We start from the raw sequence: 22199 nt of genomic DNA on the forward strand, positions 1-22199 counted from the left end.
AATTCTATTATTTGGTGATCACTGTCCCCCAGGTGACCACCGATCTGTAGGTCCCCTACCATGTCATCCCCCATTGCCAATACCAGGTCCAGTAAGGCATTCCCCCTAGTGGGACCATGTACCTCCTGCATCAGGTGGAGGTCCTGTACACAGGATAGGAACCTGCGTGAACGGTGGGACTTTGCTGTCTGCGTCTCCCAGCAGAAGTCTGGGTAGTTTAGGTCCCCCATGACTACCGCCTCCTTAGTGTTTTATGGTCTCCGAGAGCTGCCTCAGGAGCCCCAAATCTAGCTCTTCCCCTTGGTGTGGGGATGTAATAATCTTCATCATTAATGAAGATGTTGAATAATATGGGTCTGAGGACAGAGCCTTGGGAGGACCCCACTGATCACAGGGCACCATGATGTTTGACTTCTGTCAATTACCACCCTCTGGGTCTGACCATGGAGCCAGTTCCCCAGCCAACGGATCGTGGTGGGTCCAAGGCAACAATTGGCCAGTTTTGCTAAGAGGTGATCATGGGATACCAGATCGAAGGCTTTTTTGAAGTCAAGATATATGACATCAATCTCTTCTCCCGTGTCCAGGTGATAGGTCTCCTGGTCGTAGAAGGAAATGAGATAGGTCAAGCAAGACCTACCCGCAACAAACCCGTGTTGGTTATCCCTCAGGATGTTGGTGTCGGCCAGCCCATTAAGGATGGCCTCTTTAATAAACTTTTCTAAGACCTTCCCCGGGATAGAGGTCAGGCTGATGGGCCTATAGTTTGCCGGATCCACTTTCTTCCCTTTCTTGAAGATAGGCACCACTTTGGCCTTCTTCCAGTCTTTGGGCACTACACCAGAGCGCCAGGAGTTCTCAAAGATCCGTGCCAGAGGCTGGGTGCCAGCTCCTTGAGTACCCTGGGGTGTAGATTGTCAGGGCCAGCTGACTTGAAGGTATCCAGCCTCTCAAGGTGTTCCTTCACAAGGTCTGCATTGATGGAGGGCAGGGAATCTCCCTCATCCGGACCTCCCTGTCCCATAGTGGTCATGGGCGTCCCATGGGATTGATGAAAGACCGATACAAAGTACGCATTTAATAGGTTGATTGTAAATAGTTAGAAAGTCAGTAATGGAAGTGAGGCCCAAAGGTTTTTTAATTGTATGTTTTAAAAGAGTCTGCTTTAATATTAAGCTCATAATATTTCTCAAATGTTTGCTTCTACAAGATTGACTAGAATTCTATTATATTTGCAGAGGTGAATAAGTTGGAAGATCAGTACAACAACATTGAAATTCCAAATGAGGACAGTGTGGTCATCTATTATAAAATCCGACAGCAGCTTGCTAAACTTGGTAAAGAGATTGAAGAATATATTCACAAGCCAAAGTACTGTTTGCCCTTTTTACAGCCCGGAAGGCTGGTAAAGGTACATTGCTTTCCTTTTATTATCTTCTCTGTACCAGACTTGTAAGATTTGTTTGTATTTGCTAGCTGATTCTCCAACAAAAATTTGGTTTATTCCAGTTGAACAGGAGCCTTGACATTACTTGTACTACTTTCATCTTTTAGTGTCGAGTGTTTTAAGATTTGCTTCTAGGACATCTTGGTAATAAATACTTGCCACAATGTACTTCTCTATACTTCACCGTGCTATTTTTAATCTTTTCAGGTAAAAAATGAAGATGACGACTTTGGTTGGGGAGTGGTTGTTAACTTCTCGAAGAAATCAAATGTTAAGGTAAATGAATACGCTACCATTTTTCCATCATTGTCCAAGAAAACCCAAAATTTGCAGGGTTTTTTTTCCACAACAATAAAAGCTGTTTTGTCTTTTTGTCAAAAAGCTGTAAATAGCCCAGGCCTTTTTAGATCTTCCAGGCAGAAGCATATCCTTGGAGATTGAGGTGACAGTCCTTGATCCCCAACCTTTATTTTTGGCTACTCTCAGTTGATTGATTAAGTGCCTTGTGTCCTAGCAAAGAGTTACGCAGCACACGGAGATGGTGTGTTGAACCTCACCAAATTTTCTGCCTACTTGAATTACCTGCTGAGAGACATAGTCCCCTGTAGCTCTCTTCTAAGCTACCCACAAGAAGGAAGATGATATAGTATCTATGTACAAATGTGTTTATCATAAAATCCCTGTGAAGTAGGAAATTAATTATTTTACAGACAGGCACAAGAGCAGAATTTAATTTGCCTTACAGCTACATGGAAAATTCACAGCAGAGAAGGGTATTAAATCTGGATATCCTGTATCCTAGGCAAAGAGCCTTACCACTGGACCTTTCTTACTTGTTGATCTTACTGCGGAAGAGGCAAGAAAGCAGGAGAGAGACCAGAAATGCAGAATAGATGTAGAGGAATCTGGAAGAAAATATCACAAATTGCATGGGGCTCCAAAATGTTTGTTTTTCCCTGCCTTGTCATGTATAACTATCATGAAGCTAAGCTGTAAATGAAAAATTTGCATCCCCCCTTTTTAACCTTTTTTTTTTTTCTTTTTTTAACCTGGTCTTTGCACAGCTATTACGTGCTGAGCTTCTATTCAGAAATGTTTTTGACAAAGCTGGATTCTAGTCTTTGAGCTAAAAATAAGTTTTCAAAAAAATCTTTGCATATTGGAATATATGCATATGTTGTTAGGTATCCTGTAACCATGGCAGGTGAACATCAGGGTCTGACTTCTGTGTCTGTATGGATGAGTATCTCTGGTATAGTGGACTTCAGTCCTTAATAGGATCTTTCCATAAATAAATATAGTAACAATAGAAGCAGCAGTATTTTGTGTCTGCAGAAGCAAACCCTCTTTGAAACATTTGCCTGTTGAATGATCATTTTCTGTTATTTAGAAAAATTTCTTTTTTTCCTTCAGATTGGGAAAATGGAACCAAATACTCCTTGGACACTATTACTTCTTTTTTTATGAACTATTTGACAAGCATCCCCCTTCCCTCCCTTTCTGTAGAGTTGATAACTTCTTTGTCGCTAGAGGTGTTTATTCCCACCTCTTGCATCTTTTTTCTTTACATAAATCTTATACTCCCATCTGGCCTATCCCAATCTCATACAGATTCCTTAGATTTTAATGCTAAGATTTAAAATCCTGGTATAGTCTGGAAAGCGAAGTTTTACTTGGAAAAGCACCTTTTACTTAAGCTATTGTGACAGCTGCTAAATTAGTCCTTCAAATGTTGCAGAAACTATGATAATAAGTACTGAAAGTTGTCGAATAGACGTATGCAACTCGTAGCATCCATATGGAAAAACCTAGTTTCTTTAGGGATTTTGTCTCTGGGCAAAGATGAGACAAATGCACTTTTAAATAACAGTTTATTTAATAGTTCTAGTTAAAAGAGGCACTATTTCTTTTCATGGATGTTTGTCTTAGGATCTAAATGCAATTTCATCTAGTACTTTTCTCAGATTTATCATAACCTATACCCTATTTACCTAAATCCAAGATGACTTTGAGTTTAAGATGACCCCTTAATAATTAGATCCTATACATGGAAAATTTATACATTTTAATATTCAGAAACAAACTTTTTTTTTTCAGTATGCTATCTACTACCTCCATATTGCAATATTTATAGTGCATATTAGCAAATTATAGTCCATTGTTTATTTCTGGAGACTTCAGGCATAGTGATATGGATTTCAAATTCTTGTCTTTTAAAAATTTATTAATATTTGCATCTAAAGTATAATCTCTATGTAACCCCCAGCCTACCTATCATTATATTTCTCAAGTCATTATATTTATAATGCACCTTCATATTACATATGAAGATTTTTGTTGGCGATCTTGAACAGGGTGTGTCATGGTCATTTTGAAGTTTTAGAAAATTGTAAGTCATTTCTCTACAAATCTGGATTTCAAATCCTTTGAACACTTCTGTGTTCAGAATAAAGTGGTCTGTGTATTCTTGTCTTGTCTCTAGCACTGTCAGAGCATGGACACACATGTTTAAAACATTCCAAATCCTGGCATGCTTCAAATTTGGTTTGCTACAAAGTAGGCCTGTGTGATTAGGGAAGTATTCGGCCAATTTGGAGGACAGTGATTCAATTCGGAGATTCGGATCACTGTCCTAAATTGATTTGGCCGAATCAGCTTTGGAAGATTCAGTGCTGATTCAGTGAGATTCGGTGATTTGGATCAGCTGGGGAAAGGCAGGCACAGCTGGGTGGCTCCAGGTTCTCCTGCGGCTCCTCTGGCTGTGCCTGCCTCTCCCCGGGCAGGGGGAGCTGCGGAAGAAGACCCCATGGCTGTCCTGCCAGCCCCATCAACCACCCATTCCCAGCCTAGTCCCGGCACTTAAAAGCAAAACAAAAGCACTGCACTCACTAGCAGCAGCAGCGGTGTTGGGGCCGCTGGGCATTTGTGGCAGAGTCCCTCTGCACAGTGGGGGGCAGCAGGGATGACCCCTCCCTCCCCCCACCTGGCACCCGCATGGCAGCTGTCCCATGGCGCAGGTGCGTCACAGCTCGGCAGGGCACTGCATACTGCCTGGGAGCTGGGGCTGAGTGCTGCTGGGCTCTGGCTGATATGTGGAGCCGCCCCAGCTCCCAGGCAAATCAAGCCGGGGGCTGGGGAATGGATCCGGGGCTGTTCAGGGACCTGACCATTCCCTCAGTTCCCAGTTCGATTCCCCAGTCTTTCCCCCAGCTCTCTGATCGCTTCCCCCAGCTCTTCCCAGGGGACATGGGCCCCCAGATGATGCAGGATGACAGTAGGCTACCGCTGCCAGCTGGTGATGGCAGCTCTGGACTATTTCCCCAGCTGGCAGCAGCAGCAGCCTGCTGAAACCCCATGCAAATCTGGGGGCCGTGCCCCCCGGGAAGAGCTGGGGGAACAATCAGAAAGCTGGGGAATGCAACTGGCAGCTCTGGCTGACATGTGGAGCTGCCCCAGTTCCCAGACAGCGCGCGGCGCCCTGCCAAGCCACACTGCACCCACGCCATAGGGCATCTGCCACGCGGGTGCCAGGTGGAGGGGCAAGGGGCAGGCAATCCCTGCGCTGTGCAGAGGGTCTCTACCATGAGTGTCTAGAGGCCCCAGTTGCTGCTGCTACTGCAGCTGGTGAGTGTGGGGCTTTTAATTTTGGTGCTGGGAAGTTGGGGCCGGGCAGGCAGCCACAGGGGCTTCTCCTTGTGGCTCCCCCCGCTGTGGCTGCCCCTGCCCCCCCCGCAGGGGGCACAGCCCCCCGCTCCCAGTACTGCCACGCCTGCATCCCCCACCTCTGCCCCACTCCCTGAGTAATGCACTCCCTGCCCTGGCTGGGCAGCTTGTCCCAGCCCCAACCCCCCCCTCCCCCACATCCCTTCCCTCCCTCAATCCCAACAGACTTACCAGCTGGAGGCAGCTGTCAGCTGCCTGTTTAGTCTATGGCCGAATCTCCAAATCAGCCAAATCTTTTTCCAAAGCTTTTCTGAATCAATTCGAAACATCTGAATCAGTTCGGAGCTTTTACTTGGTCTCCTGATTCATTTCAGATTCAGAGATTTGGTCCCTTAATCGGGCCGAATCTCCTCTGAATCGAATCAGCTACCGAATTTTTGCACAGTCCTACTACAGAGCTCCCTGCTGGAGTATTTCAAAATATCCCTGAAGCCATGCAGTAGAATCCCTTATACCTCACAGCCTCCAGTTTTTTAGAGGTTGCTGAACACAGCTGAGTGCACAGGAGAATGCTCATTAGCTGTCCACTCTGCTTCCCTGTGTCGTTTCCCCCACCCCCGATAGGAAAAGCTAGTGTTTTATAAATGTGTTTAGCATACTTAATTTTACGTAGGCTTAATGTTATTAGTGGCTAATATTAATTAAAATTAAGTTTATCCTACTAGTTAATTTGTAGACATTGCCTATTTTTAGTACTGTTGAGAGAGGGGTGCTTTTTTAAGTATTTTTTTTCATGATGTACTAAGTGTCCAGTTTTAATGTCTTTTCAGACATAAGCATGTATTTGCTGCTTAAACTGAGTATGGTCTATGTTTACTCTAAGTGTTTAGTCTGTTCTGAGTTCAAGTAAGCACTATACTTTTCTAAACTTTTGGCTAAGTCCCAGTTTGTCACATACGGATTTCATTTTGTTAATGTAATTCAGATGATGGCAACGTATCTAAACTGAAACAACTACTCTAAGTACCTTTTGTACAAAATAGAACTGAATTCAGAGAATTTCATTCCAGATGTATCATTTAAATTACTGGGAAACAACTTAACGGTGGAACAGGACAACCATGTGTTTATTCATTTTGCCAGTGGACATATTAAAGTGGCACACAATGGTCTAAGAACCTCTGAATCTTTTCTGGCTCCATTTTGCTGCAAGGGCTGATAAAGCAAAATGCCTTGATGTATTTTTTATGACGGAAAGGAAAACAGCATACTTTAAACTGAGCCTCAGTATATAGTCCTCTGTAAGATCTGTTATTAATCTATAAGTAGCACTATTAAAAAGGAGGAGTTGGGTATGGGAGGTTAAAATGGTGCTTCTATTTTAGTTCTAGCATTTGGTTTTACCACCAGGTTATGGGAAATGTCCGGTTGCATCGGGACTGCATTTTGGCAAGCATGGTGTATATTTGTTCTAGCCAAATACCTAATATCTTCTTCTCGTAGAAATCTATATTCTTGTTCATATTCTAGCTGTTTATATACAATTTTTAGTGTCTACTATGTTGCACTAATTAGTCAGATGTGTTCCTACCTCACTGCCACAAGGACATTTACTTCCTTTCCATTCCACCCTTTCCTTCTTCCTCCTCCCCTCACCTCCAAATAAGTGCAGTTATGCTTCAAAGAGTGGTTCAGGTATCAATTGCAGGAAACAATATGGAAATTGAAACCTGCAAATTAAGTAGATACCCCAATCTTTTTTAATCTTGGTAATATTCACCCCAAATGCTGCCTGGTAACAAGACATACAGGTTCTTGGGTAGAAAGGGGTGTGTGTGTGTGATGAATATACTTTGTGATTAGTATTAATTGAAGTATCTAAGTGTTGAACAGGTAAAGTTGTTCTGCAGTCAGAGGGCAGTGCTTCTTACTTTTTTAATATCTCTTATTACCAGTATTTGAAAATTTGATATTTATTGTTGACTTTTTTTCCTCCCTACTCACAATAGCCAAATTCTGGTGAACTGGACCCGTTGTATGTGGTTGAAGTCCTGCTACACTGCAGCAAAGAGAGTTTGAAAAATTCTGCTACTGAGGCTGCAAAGCCAGCAAAACCTGGTGAGAAAGGAGAGATGCAGGTTTGTAGTCTTTTTCTGAATTTGTTAGTGTTTCCTGTAGCATCTTTTTAGAATATATGTAAACGCCTTCACAAACATTAACAAAAGAGAGGAATCTTTTTGAAAGAGAAGGGAAGTATATTGCTTGGTGTAGCTAGTTTTTAAACGGCCACTGGGTTTTACCTGGAAGGAAACTGTTTTTCAGTAGTGAACAAAGTACTCCTGTCTGTAACCTAACTCTCCTAGATATTGTGGTGCTTAGTCAGTATTTTGTAACTGCCTTGAAATTTCTAGGGAAAAAACACTGTTCTGAAAATGTAGAGTGCTAGAAATGTGGTAAGTATATATTATCTGCAAATACAAAGGTATTATTAAACTGTTCTCTGTAAGGTGTTCAAGATTCTCAGTTTCAAGGTAATACAGAGAGACTGCGCCATAGTATATTTTATCTCTATAGTAGTGTGGCAGGGCACTGTAGGTGCCTGCCACTTTAAGGGCCTGAAGGTAGCAGCCGACAGGTACCTGATGAGGGCAGCCATTTTGGACCTAGGGCTGCCCATATAAACCAGGCATTTTTGCTGCTGGAGGCCAGGCAACAGCATCGCTTGGCTGCAGGGCTGCTGGTATCATCTGGAGGTAAGGGAAGAGCTGTAGGGGATGGTCAGGAGGCTCCTGGTCCTGGGTACGACCTAAAATTGCACCCTGCTGGGAGTGGGTGGCCTGATGGGGCTCTCAGGGACACGGGATCCCCCAGGAAATGCCAGGCTAGTTACCACCCCGGTGAAAGGCGGGTAGGGGCGCCTTAACACTAGCCCTCACCTTCGGGTGGTTTCGCGTTGCATTGGAGGTAGTTGCGGGGGTGCAAGCCCCGAGGAGGAGAGTGGGGGCCAGGCACAGCCGAAGCCACCTGAGCCCTGCGGGGGTGCGAGACTCCATGAGGGAGAGTTGGGGCCAGGTATGGTTGTGGCTGCCTGAGCCCTGTGGGGGTTTGAGACCCTGAGAGGGAGAGCGGGGGCCAGGCATGGCTGTGTTCACCTGAGCCCTGTGGGGGTTCGAGACCCCGAGGGGGAGAGTGGGGGCCAGGTACGGCCAAAGCCGCCTGTGGCCTGCAGGGGTTTGAGACCCCCGAGAGGGAAGGTTGGGGCCAGGTACGGCTGTGGCCGCCTGAGCCCACTGGGGAGCAAACCCCTTGGCCCCCAGTGAGGGGGCAGTCTGGAGCCCCGGGTGAGGGCAGGGGTGGAAATTAGGACCCCAATAAGGGGGTAGCCCCAGCAAAGGGGGCCAAGATCTGTAGCCCCAGTGAGGGGCGGTGTGCTAGCCCCAAGTGAGGGGCAGAGTTGTGGAGCCCCAGTGAAGGGGTAGCCCCAGTGAAGGGGGGCCGAGATCTAGGGGGTAGCCCCTAGTAAGGGGCGGAGATCTGGTTGTCCCAAGTGAGGAGGGTGGTGTGGAGCCCCAAGCAAGGGGAGTAGGCTCAGATAAGTTTCCGGACACCTGAGGCCAAGGTTTGGGCCAGGGGCCGAGTGAATGGGGGCTCAGCCCCAGAGCAAGAGAGGCGAGTCCTGACCCCAGTAAGTCCTCCACTGCTGGGAGGCAGAGTGTGGGTCAAATGTAACATCTGTAGTAGCACCACGACCTGCTTCTCCGGGGGGGGAGTGAGAGTCCCCTGTGAGTCCCTGGGGCACCAGTCGTGGTATGAGGTACCCCAGCTCCCCACATCCAGGAAGGGGGACCCAGAGAGAGTGTGGAGCTAGTGAGGCCGGAGGTAGAGTGCCCCCTTGACTGGCCCATGCTGGGGCCAGGACCGAGAAGGTCAAAAGGGCCAGGCGCCCACCGCCGGGGCACCTAGAGTCATGGGCCTGGGACCCCACCTGGCCGAAGGTCCTGAGTGGGGACTACACCCGAGAGGGGAGCCAGCTATGAGGCGCTCAGCAGCCTAGATGAAGGCGACGGAGGCCGCTGGAGCGGAGGGATCAAAGGAGGGTCCTGTCAGGAGGATTCTGGAGCCTAGTGTGGGGCTGGTGTGACTGTTAACATTTGGATGCTATCTGTGAGGCTTGGGCCATGGTGTAGGGGTGGTACAGAGCTGCGGATGCCCCCTTTATCGGGGTGCAAAGAAAAATGGGAAGCCTCCTGCCTTATTTAACAGCTTATTAATTTTCCAGCAAGTTGTGGCGGGCGAGACAGGTGGGCAGCGTGCCCAGAGGCAGGTGGGAGGCCGGCGACAGCTGGCAGAAGCCCACTTTGCCACAAGTAGTAGTATATTTTATGTCTATGTTATATCTCACCAGCTTCTCAGTTTCAAGGTACTACAGTCAGACGTCCATTAAATTTAAGGAATTTAGCTACTGCTTTGGAAATTTTAGGACTTGATCATCCAGTTCTGTGAATACTGTTCTTGTTTTGTGGGTCTCTTTCATCTCAGATAGTCCTAATTTTTTCACACTTTTCTTTTTCTTTCCACTGTAAACCTATCAGCTTTGCCAATTTATTTAATGCAGTGTTCCATTCTAAAAAAATAAACTTCTAGCCAGTTTCCATTTAATAATATAATAAGTAGTTCTCAATTTTGAGAAGGGAAAAGGTTGGAAGAGCATATAACAAATATTTATAGAAGACAATGACCTTGCCAGCAGATTTGGCCATTTTCAGCCCTATATAATGGTGTAAATCATTTAATTTTTGGATCACAGATCTGGCTCTTCAGCTTGCTGTATAATGTCTGAAAATTCTGATCAGGCTGAAGATTTAGCACTGATTTTTTTCAGTGTGTCTTGTGTTAGCATTGGTGCATATTGATTTTGTTAGTCATGATTTAATCAATAAGCACAGAAATAAGTTCTCCAGAAAGGGGTTTCAGTGATTTGAATTCCTGAGGTATGGGAAGGAATTAATCCAGTCTCCTGCATCCTGGGTGAGTGCTCTAATCAGTAGCTATTGCATAAAATGTGGAACTACTAAACCTTTGCTGCCTCTTGGGCATCTTTCCAAAGAGAAGTGTGATTCTGGCTCTGTTTTTGAAACTCAGCTATAAACACCTATTTTTCAGGAGAGGATCATGGATTATGGTTCTTGAGTGGAGGGAGGAGACTATAATCCATCATAAAACACAGAGAAACATAGGATTTGAGAGCGAACCTACCTTTAGTGTTTCCTGTTAGCTAGCACCTATTAAGTAGTAGCTAGCACCTATTAAGTAGTTCTCCACTCATCATACTGGTTAGTTAGATCTCAGGCACTCCATGCATGCATTATGTGGGAAGAATAGGAGCTTAAAGCACCAGAGATCAGGCAATCTAAAAATTAGATGTTGCAGTGCTGAATCAATTTATTCTGTAATAACCTAAGATGCCAACTGTTGTTGATCAACATTAGCTAAATCAATTCTTAATATTTCAGTGCTTATTGATTTGAAATTCATGGTTTTTTGAGCTGCACAGTTAGCAGTTTAACTCTTAGTCCGTTTTTATAGAGGTTTATTTTTTGTTGGTAAACTAATTAATTTTGATTAACAATTAAATTGTTATTGAACTTTAACAGAACACGTTGCTTACATTAAGTAATCAAATCTTTGGCAGGAATTTTTATAAAATGAGGATTTAAGTTGACATCTTTTCATCCCTCTTAAATAATGCAGTTTTGCAGGACTTGTTTTCTTGCTCTGTTAAAGCAGTAGAAAGAAAGGGGACAGATGACAGAATGGAAATCTTATTAATTGAGTGTATATAAATACTTATACAAAATATGAACATATAGTAAATTTATTGGATCTGACAAAACGTGATTTTATTAAAAAAAAATACTTTTTATAGTTCAAAATGCATATATATTTATTATAGACTCATAGAAAATTAGGGTTGGAAGGGACCTCAGGAGGTCATCTAATCCAACCCCCTGCTAAAAGCAGGACCATCCCCAACTAGATCATCCCAGCCATGCCTTTGTCTAGCCGGATCTTAAAGGAACAGTGCACAACCTCTCTGGGTAAGCCTGTTCCAGTGTTTTACTACCCTCCTACTGAGAAAATTATTTCTAATATCTAACCTAAACTTCCCTTGCTGCAACTTGAGGTCATTGCTCCTTGTTCTGTCATCTGCCAATTTATGTGCAAATACAATCAATTTTTTGTTGAATTCACTAAAATGGTATTGATTTTTAAATAAAAATACACTGGTTGGAATAAAAATTAAATTTATTAAAGTTTTCTGTTAGTATCATTTGGCAATCATATTGGTTGTACAAGAGTTTAAAAGTTTTTCAGTTGAATTACTGTTGCTCTGTTAAATATGTGTGTCATATTAATTGCTAGGAAAAAGTCACCAAGAATATAAATAAAGTGCAATTTTAAATGCTGTCCAGCAAAACTTTTTTGTTTATGATTACTTTAAAACATGAAGCTTGTTTTTAAATCTCATGCTTTTCTGGATGTCAGGGTCAGATTTGATGCCTGCTGTATTTACTTGCTGTGCTCTGGTATTTTGAAATACCTGCACATGCATTGTTTGTAATGGGGCTTGCATGCCTCCCAAAATATAAAAATTGATGTCCATGATTACTTGTAGTACAGTAACTTTTAAGACCCCTGCAAAGGACTGCAAAATTCTTGGCAATATTTCTTAAGAATATTGGCAATGTGAAGAAACAGTAAGCTTCAAATTCTCAAGGAGAAATAAGGAATTAGTTTCCTTTTTCCCTTAGAAGAAAACATCAGAAAATGCCAGTCAGAAGAGACTTGAACCTCGAATGGAACCATAGTCAAGGAAGCAGTGGGAAAGATCAACTCTAGTGGCATCCTTCTCTTGACCCAAGTGTGAAGAACATGGACTCATCATCACCAACATACTTTTCTGCTAGAAAAAATGGGTACAAGACATCATTGCAGCACCCGTGATCTAAGCATTGGTACTTTAATGATTGTGTCATCATTTGTGCCCAAGATCACAAAGATGTCTGCATCACTTGAGCTATGCTAGGAGCTGGTGATTGCTGGACCAATCACTGTCTTATCCACGTATCCACCAATGCCTCAATGAAAAACTGGTGAATTCCAGTCAAAAACAATAGGAGAATGTTGGCCATCTTTGAGATGCCTTCAAGTCCACTGTCATTGGTGCCTGCAAAGAGACACTTGGATTCTCTACCAGGAAACACCAAGACTGGAGTTTGAGAATGACTGGAAGATCCAAGAGTTGTTTGACTGCAAGTACATTTTGTACTTAGCAGAATGACACCAACTCCAAGCAAAAGAAATTGAATCACCAACCAGCCAAAGCAGAGGTGCAAAGGAAAAGAACAGATGGTGGGAAGATGAGGCAAAGGAGATTCAACGTTTCGCTGACATCAACAGTATGCATAGTTTGTTTTTTTTAATTCCATCAAAGCCACACCCCTTGAGACCTAAGGATGGAGGAGACCTGATCAAGGGAAAGGGAGCCATCAGTTCCTTTTGGAAGAAGCGTTTTGAAGACCACCTCAGTCAAGACTCTGTTGCCAAGAGTGTTCTCAATTCCATCTTACAGCACCCAGCCAGAGACAACCTTGGAATCCCTCCAACCCTTGACGAGGTAAGGAATGCCATCGAGCAGATGAACAACAAGGCATATGGAGCAGATGCTGTAGTGTGTGGTCACTCAGAAGCAGACCTTCAGGCCATTGTCAGCATCTTTCCCAAGGCATACAAGAAAGTGGGATTGACGCTTAATGTTCAGAAGACTAAGGTCCTCTATCCACAAGCTCTTATCGAGCAGTCCCCAGACCTGGTCATTCAGATTCACGGTGAGACTCTAGAATGTTAAGAATTTCCTGTATCTTGGAAGCCATCTTTCCTAGAAGGCTGACATCTATTAAGAATTTCAACGTTGCATCAAATGTGCAAGTGCAGACTTTGGATGCCTGAGGATCATAACATCAGATTCGAAACCAAGCCTCATGGTTTATCAAGCAGTCAGGATCCCTACCTTACTGTACTGACGTGGACATCATACAGGAGACATCTCAAGTTGTGATGAGAAGAACCATCAACGCTGCCTACAGAAGATCCTTCAACTCCAGTGGGAAGACACATGCACCCACATTAGCATCCTCATACAAGCAAACACCACGAGCATTGAGGTGATGATCATCCAACATCAACTTCACTAGGCCAGCCATGTCATCCGGTTGTCTGACTCCAGACTCCTGAGGCAAATCTTATTCTAGCTCAATCAAGGCATACACTCAAGAGGAGGGCAGAGAAGGTGTTTCAAGGACATCCTCAAGGCCAACTTGAAAGAATGCAACATTGACATCAACTCATGAGAGACTATTGTGCAGCACCGCCCCAAATACAGGAACAGTCTGCTGCAAGGATCTCAGTACTTTGAAAACTTACAATGACAACGGGAGACAAAAAGTGGGAGCTGCAGAAACAGCATGTTGCAGACCAAACCAAGAATTCAGAGCCTTTCACCCTTGCACAGAAACATGTGCCTGAATTGCAATAGAACCTGCTGATCCTGGATTGGCCTTGTCAGCCATCTTTGGACTTACAGCTAAAGCAGCCATGGAAGACAATCATCCATGACTGGGAGGAATTGCCAGTGGTGATGAAAAGAAAACATTACAAATGACAAAATTTTGTGATGTTTGGGTTGCACAGTTTGGTTCATTTTTATTAACTTGCACATCTAGTCTGAAACTTGGATAATGTATATCTTACCAGACTGGACTATGGTGGTTTTCTCTATACAATAAACATCTGAAAACCTACAACATTTGGTTTTCTTTGTCAAAACCTTGCAAGTATTTTAGTCTTCTTCCAGTTAGAATTATATTGCAAGTTTCCTAGTGAGTACTTTATAGAAGTGCTTTTCAACTTTTGGCCATTCAAAAATTGGGTAACACCTTTATTATAGAAAATGATCCAACACTCCCAAAGATGATTATTAAATCAAAAATGAATGAGTTTTGCAGGATGTCAGGTTTACCCATTTGGCACTCCATACTAAGCATTTTTCTTATACATGGTAAAACATACAGACTCTGACTTATCTACCACTAAACCTAGCGTAATGGAAGAAGTTGCTTTGGTACACTTATTTCTTTAACATCCCTAATCCAATGCTGCTTCTGTATAGTACAATTTAATACAACTACTATGTTATAAGAGATTCTTAGTTAAAATGTATAAGAATTCCCATGTTGCTAAACAGAACAAGGATATTAAAAGTACAATATTTAGAATTACATATTTTTTAATTTAACGTGTATAATTATGAACAACTTGCATTAAATTCCTGATAAGGATAACACACATCTATTATTAGATTAATCTGTTATTAGATTATTATTATTACCAAAGTGTGTGTGTGTGTGTGTGTGTGTGTGTGTGTGTGTTCAGGTTTCATAGTAGCTAGGGTCAGGAGGGACCTGAACAGATCATCTAGCCTGACCCCCTGCCACAGGCAGGAATGAATGCTGGGTTCACAAGACCTCAGACAGGTGATCATCCAACCTCCTCTTGGATTTGCCCAAGGTAGGGGCGAGGACCACTTCCCTGGGAAGTTGGTTCCAGATTTTGGCCAACCTAACTGTAAAATATTGCCTTCTGATCTGTAACCTAAACCTATTCTCCATCAGCTTATGACCATTAAGGTACCTTGCTAAATTGGGGCTTTAAGCATTGAAGTTAGTTTTCTAAAATTTGTGAAGAGTACTTTTGTATGCCTGTGTTCTGAAATCTAAATACAAGGATACCAAACCTTAAACTCTGTAACAATTGAGGTTGCATCTACATATGTGCCCTTACGGGGCAACAATAAACCACAGACCTTATTGCTCCCAGGAAGGTCTTGGGTGCACAGTTTGCACGTGCGCCCAAACCACAGCACATTTGAGCAGAGTCGCAACAGATAGCCCCAATTGGCAGGGACCCCCAGGGGTCAGCCTGCCAACCCACTGTGCTGTGGAGGGGCTGACTGGAGCACAGGGGTGCTTCAGTGTGGGGCTAGTTGGCATGTAGCCCCCACACTGAAGCACCCACGTGTCCCAGCCAGCCAGCTTAGTACCTACACATGCACTGCTGCGCACAAAAAAAACCCCACAGCACAGTAGGACTTGTATTTACAAGTTCTACCCTCCTGCAGTTTATTAGTTTTGAGCACCCTAATAGGAGCACATGTGTAGACACTGAGACTTTACAGTTAATTACCTATCTGCTCAGTAAATGTCTCATGTACTTTCTGGGCAGTAGAGTTCAGGAGGGTTGAAAGTTTGCCTACAGAACAGAGGAAAGGAAAGGGCTGAGAAAAAGTTTAGAGGGTTCTCACCATGGCTTTAACACCCTTTAACAGGTGAATGCTCCCATTTTAAGCATTTTTATGTTGGTTTAAAGGTAACCTGTAACATCACCCTCAGTTACTTTGGCCCACAACCTTGGAGGTGGTTAGGAGCCTAACTCTGAGTGCAGGGGGAGCTGCGCCCCCAAATACCTTTGAGGACCTGGGCCTGAGTTCATATTTTTCCAAGTTAATCTGGGCATGATCTCCGTTATAAACAAAAGACCCAGTGAAGTCCATAAAGCTTTAAGTTACTTTGTCTTAAAGCAGGCACCTGTTAATATTATAACTGACATTTCACTAAGCCAAGCTTGGAAGGAGCCTGCAGTTAATTATTATTTTGAACACTCTACCAGCACCATTCACTTTCACTTTTGAATGGCCAGAGAATTAGTCACAAAATAGAAGTCTTTAGCTAACATTTCAACATGGGTTACAGTATACAGTTATTACAGCTCTGGAATATAAAAAACAGGATTAGAAAGGACCTCCTGTGTTATTGAGTCCAGTCTTCTATTACTCCAGGCAATATAATTCCTTTAATAAACTTAACAAGCTCCATTTTAAAAGCATTGCAGGTTTTTGCCTGCACTGTTTCATTTGGGAGGCTGTTCCAGAACTTTACTCCTTGCTTGTTCAAAAACCGCCTTCTAACTTCCAGCCTAAACATGTTCATGGTCAGTTTATATATCTATTCTTTCTTGTGCCAACATTGCCTTTTGGGGGGGGGGGGATTAAATAGTTCTTTTTATCCCCCTTTGCTGGTGCTTTACCTCCTGATGTTCTTGCAGAATCAACCTTTGTTTCCTAAACAAGCCGTGCCTCATTTTAGACTCCTTGCAAGGAAGGCTTTCCGGTCTTCCAACTGTCCTAGTAGCCCTGCACCTATTGAGGTTTGAAATCCTCTTTCTTGGGTGTGGAGGACCAAAACTGTTCACAGTATTTCAGACTTGAGTTCACAACAGGGCCTTGCACCTTGGCTTTGATATATTACCTTTTTGGAAGTACCTCATCTGATACCTGTGTTTACCGTTTTTCACAGCAACAGCATGTTAATGTCTCACAGGCCAGGAACAGACATTACACTTACTGATATAAATGATCAGAAACTGATCTATACCTGTAACTCAACAGAAGTTTGGCACGTAGACTGATTTAAAATGGCAGAGCTCAGTCTAAGATTTACCTGCTTTACCTGTGGCAGGTTAAGGTGTTAGGTCTATAGTGTGTCAGGGTTGAGCAAAGTCTTATGTAGCGTTTAGAGTATGGTTGTATGTGATAGTTTGTATAGAGATGATCTTGCCTCAGGCAAGGGGTTGGACTAGACCTCTAGAGGTCCCTTCCAACCTTACTTTTTCTATGAATGTGACTCATTCTTATTGAAGACAGAAGTATTTATTTAGTTTCAAGCTCATACCCAAATGATCTTTCATCTCTGTCCCATGCTCTCTGCACAGAGGTTCAATTTCTGCTTCCTTTGTCCTTTTATTTATGAGCCTGAACAACCTTCTACTGTTTGTCTTAATATCTTTTGCAAGGTCCATCTCACCTCAGCTTTTAGCAATTTGCACTCCTCAACCCTCCACCGCACATGCACATACTGTGGGGAATTTTAACTACTCTGAAGCAAGAGAATTGTTCCTTTTCTTTGAAGCTCTCAAATGTATTCAACAGCCCTTGCAATGGCAGGATGTTGACAGTGCCCTTGTCCCCTTGTTTTACCTGTTGTAGATTAAGGTGTTCTTAGTATCTTTGGGCAGTGTGTCTTGTGTGAAAGGGGTATTTGTGTAGTTTTGGACTAAGTTAGACAAGCACTTGTATATGATGGTTTGGGGTGTCTTGTTTGGAGTAGGGGCAGACAGGGTTCTTTGGGTAAATCCGATGTCTTTTATTAGAGCAACTCAGTTAGCTGGAAAAATTCTTTTGCAAGTTTTCGGGTACAGATATCCTTTGTCAGGCAGAGGAAGCATCTGCAGTTGGTCTGTGCTCTTCCTGGATGGAATAGTAAAGCATGTAGAGGCCAGTACATATGCAAGAAAGCTAGTCAGTTAAAATGTAAAATGAGGTTGTTTGGAGCAGTGGATTGAACTAGATTATCTCCTCAGGTCCCTTCTAGCCCTACTATTTTCTCATTCTTTTTAGGTCTGGAGCTATCCATTACAAGATTAAAACTGTTGTTTGAGGCACAATTTCATTGTAGTTTTGTACCTTTTCCCAGGTCTCTACAGTCCTGGATCTCTTCAGTCCAGTTGACTTCACCTTCATTTTTCAGTTTTTCCTTTTGGACTTGATGGTATTAGGACACAGGCACACAAACGAGTTACTGATATATAAAAAAGTGAGGGGTGGGGACATGGATTTGCAGCAGACCTGCCACACCACAGCAACTACCTGTGTGCACGTTTGCCCCTTGGTAAATGGTGAAAGCTAATCTGTAGCATCTTAGCTGTCAGTGAAACTGAGTACGCAGGCAGCTAATGTGTTGAAAAACTGCCTTTGTTTGCCTCACAGTAACTTGTTCTTATGCCCATGCTCTTAACTACAGAGCTACTTTTGCATATATCCTTTAATTAAAACACAGTCAACACATGTTCCAATATGATATTCTGTAACAGGTTCTTCATGTCACAACCCAAAGGGTGTGATTTTTGTTTTTGTGTGCTTCGGCACTGCTAAATTGTTCCCGCTAAATTATAGCTTCTTTGCACGGTGGGGTTTTCTGCTGCAAAAGAGAACCCCGGTGCAAGGGAGAATTTCCCGCCAATTTGAAGCTTTCTTTGCAGGGTGCATTTCTTTGTTGCAGCACAGAAATGCTCGTTGCAAAGAGTTCCCGCCATTTGTATGCTAATTTGAGCCCCATTATTGGCCAATTCTAAGTTATTCACACGTGGCAGCTAGTGATTGGCTTGCTAGCCGTATAAAACGCTTGAGTGGTTTCCGCCCAAGTTGGAGGACTCCACGATTACCAGGAGGAGGAGACTTCACGCTGTGTGAAGATCTCTAAGTGCTGCGGAGCTGATTCCTTCGAACCCAGCGTGTATTTTAAGCAGGCAACAGAGGTCTGATCAGCCTCTAGCCTCTCCCCGTCGCCGATAGATTCCTAGACGTATCCCTTCCTGCGCGCAAAAGAACTGGACCCACGGAGCCTAGCAAACTTCATGTGAGTCCAGCTGGAACAACTGACATAGTTGTTCAGACGACCGGACTACCTCAGAGCACAAGTTCCACGGAGCCTAGCAAACTTTGTGTGAGTCTATTCAGAGCTCTTCTGTACGAGTACTTTCTTCAGTTGACACGATAGGCTCACGTGTTTAGAGCCTTCAGCCAGATTGGGCTAGAGTTCGCGAGTTTAGAACTCTTGTCCGCCTCTCTTCTTTCCTGTCTGTAACTGTAACTCAAGCAAGTTTTCCTGCCTGCACCGCGACCATCTTCGGTGTAAGTAAATAATCTTTAAATCTACCGCTACGAGTCCGTGCCTAATTCTAGCTTGACGTGCGCCCTCTCCGACCCTGCGTGCCTGGGCTGCTGGCCACAGCCTGCGTGCAGCACGAAAAAGGGCCCGGCTCGCGCCCGGCCCGCACATGGCAACGAGGATGGGATCGGGAGCCGGCCCGCACACTTCATATGCTATCTTCGCTGCTTATCAGAACCAGGTCCAAAGTAACAACTCTTGGTTTGTAGCTGTTGGCTATGACATCCAGTAATGCTTGGACCCTACCATTATTAGTATTTGATCCCCAGGCTGTACCTGGGAAATTAGTCTCCCTGGTGACATTTTTCTTTCAACCCCAGATATGTCATCCAAATCCAACTCTAAATTTGTAACAGGTCCCAGTACTACCCTAGCAGCCCTTCTCACCAACCTTTTCTAAAGAGATTTTTGTCCCAACAGATTCTGCTATCCCTTCTTAGTCCTTTTAAGTCTGTCACATCATTAGTAAAGAATGCTCCCATACAGCATTCCCCTTTTATTTTTCTCTCATTCCTGAAGAGTGCATACCTTTCAATACCTGTGTTTTAATTGAGATTTTTTGTTTCGTTTTTCACCATATTTTGTTAACCATGTGGTGTCCAGTGTCATGTCCTATACCAGTAATTCCGATTTCTTGGTTGTATTCTCCGGGCTAGTATGCAAACACTCAAGCTGTTTCTTACTGACAGCTTCCAAGCTTCTATCGGGAATTTTTCTAAGTGTATGAACTACCAGACTACTATCTTCTATCTACATTCTTTCTCCTTACCATTCTCCTACCCTTATGTATCCCTTTTATCCATCACTGTATCCTTATTCACTTAATCATTTTCTTCCTGTTTACTAAAACCAGATGTAGATACAACACAAGTCTCTCCCAGCCTGTTCCTCTTCCTCCTCTTAACCTTATCAGTTCTGCTGGCCCCTGTCCCAGAGACCCAAAGTACTCAGATGGAGTCTGTCCATTGATAAAATTCCTTTTTCTGTGAATAATACTTTCCAGTGATTGAATATCCTAAAACTGTCAGAGATTGGAAAACATATAAGAACGAAACTTGCAAAGTAAAAAGCAGCTTGTTTACTGCAAAGAAGTTTGAAATTTATGATAAACTTCACTTTTCATTAATGCAGTGGATCAAAAAAAACTTGAAATCTCCCAATTATTAATGTTTTGTTTACCACACTGTTGTGACAGGTTGTTCCTGTTTTGGTGCATCTTCTCGCAGCTATCAGCAGTGTCCGACTTTACATACCCAAAGATCTGAGACCTATTGATAATAGACAAAGTGTGTTGAAATCTATACAGGTAAGTTCTACTAGAATGTATGCCAAACTTATTGAAGCATGTACATTCCGGCCTGCTCCCTGTGTTTGATTATCTAAGGTGTAGCGTTTCTGAAACTGAGTTGCACATAAAACATTTGTGTTTGAAGGCAACCGGTGCTTTTGTCTGGCTTTAAAAATTGTCGAAATCTACAAATAAAGACCACAGCTAAAGGTTTTATTGAAGTAGCATGAATTTATAAAACAATATAACTCTGCCACCTGGTTTTCAGTCTGCTCATTAGAAATACACTTAAAGCTTAAATATTCCCATTTGCTGCTGTTGTCTGCATTACAATAATGCATTTGTAATCCCTTTGTTTCAGGAAGTTCAAAAGCGGTTCCCTGATGGGGTACCATTGCTAGATCCTATTGACGACATGGGTATTAAAGATCAAGGGCTGAAGAAGGTCATCCAAAAAATAGAAGCATTCGAGCATAGGATGTATTCACACCCACTTCATAATGATCCCAATTTGGAGACAGTTTATAAGCTTTGTGAAAGAAAAGCCCAGGTAAGGTATTATCTATTTCAACAACCGATGGGGAACAGATAAGTTTGCTCCTTTCACTGAATAAATTTTTTTAATTGAAAATCCAAATTACAGTCACTTAAAACCTGATTGATTCTCAGTGCTGCTGTCTGAATTGAGCCTGGGTTTTTGATGCTGAGCACTTCTGTTTCTTTTTGAGGCATTTGGTACACAGATAAGTTTAACTTGATCAGATTTGCTTATTAGGGAAAACTGGGAAGAACCAGAAGTTGTTCAGCTGCTACAAAATCCCAATTATTAAGGAAAAAGTAAATAGTAACTTTGTACAGTAAAAGCTGAGTTATCCGGCACCTTACATGCCAGCATGCTCTGTTAACTGGCATGCTGGCTTGTAAGAGAAAAGTGAAACCAGAAGTGCCCACCGTGGCTCTTCAAGTTTTGTGGAGCCCCCATGGCCTGGGGCATAGTAGCCTGTGCGGGTCCTCCCTCCCTGTCCCTCGGGGCCCATGGGAGGGGCGGCAGTGCACCAGGAAGGGCGGGACAGACAGCGTCCTGAACAGGCAAAGACGCCTGTTTGGACCGCTTGGTTATTAGGCATCAGGGTGGGCAAAATACGTCCCACAGGCCGGATCCAGTCCGTAAGCCATTCTGTCCGGCCTGCGGGGCCCCTAAAAAAATGTAGAAAATTAATGTGTCTCTGCCCTTGGTTCCTGTAAAAAATGACAGGAACCAAGGGCAGTAGGACCCAGGGGAAGCCCGGTGGGCTCCAACAACAGTGGGGCCTGCCTGGCCCCGCCCCCCAGCCAGAAGCCCCAGCCAGGGTTTCTGGGCTGGGAGCACATGGCTGTCCCAGCACAGGAAGCTCACTTAAGTGTGTGGGGGGGGGGACCCTGGGCAAGGAAGGAGCGGGGTGGGGAGACAGCCCCTCCATGCCCAGTGCCCTGCACTGCAGCTGTTTGCAGCCCGCATGGGGCTGCCTGTGCCTGCTCTGGACAGCCCCATGCAGGCTGCGAGCACCTGCAGCGCAGGGCACCAGGTGTGGGAGGGGCTGCTCTCCCCCCCGCTGCACTTAACTTTTCCTTGGGCTCCTTCCCTGCGCAGAGAAAAGCGCCCCCTCGCCTGCTCCATGGCTGACACTGCAGGTGCTCGCAGCCTGTGCGGGGCTGTCTGGAGCAGGCACAGGCAGCCACATGCAGGCTGTGAGCGACTGCAGCACGGGGCACCAGTTATGGGACAAGCAAGGGGCTGCCTTCCCTTCCCCCCCCTCCTGGCTCAGCACCACCTTGTAACCCGCCCCATTGCCACGCTGGCAGGGGTGCGGGTTACAAGCTGGTGCTGACCATGGAGGAAAATGGCCGCTACCCCTCCCGC

At 44.0% G+C, this 22199-nt stretch overlaps 1 protein-coding gene across 1 annotated transcript in view; it reads left to right on the plus strand.

Moving 5' to 3' along the window:
- The window catches only part of MTREX (Mtr4 exosome RNA helicase), a 98048-nt gene that overhangs the window by 59296 nt on the left and 16553 nt on the right, over window positions 1-22199 (plus strand). Inside the window, exons 17-21 of the mRNA XM_025196145.1 lie at window positions 1239-1411; window positions 1655-1723; window positions 7120-7248; window positions 20207-20317; window positions 20661-20849. Of these exons, the coding sequence (XP_025051930.1) occupies window positions 1239-1411; window positions 1655-1723; window positions 7120-7248; window positions 20207-20317; window positions 20661-20849 (671 nt within the window). The remainder of the gene's footprint in view (window positions 1-1238; window positions 1412-1654; window positions 1724-7119; window positions 7249-20206; window positions 20318-20660; window positions 20850-22199) is intronic.

The sequence above is a fragment of the Alligator sinensis genome, unplaced genomic scaffold (assembly GCF_000455745.1).
Source record: "Alligator sinensis unplaced genomic scaffold, ASM45574v1 scaffold573_1, whole genome shotgun sequence".
Classification (NCBI taxonomy): Eukaryota; Metazoa; Chordata; order Crocodylia; family Alligatoridae; genus Alligator; species Alligator sinensis.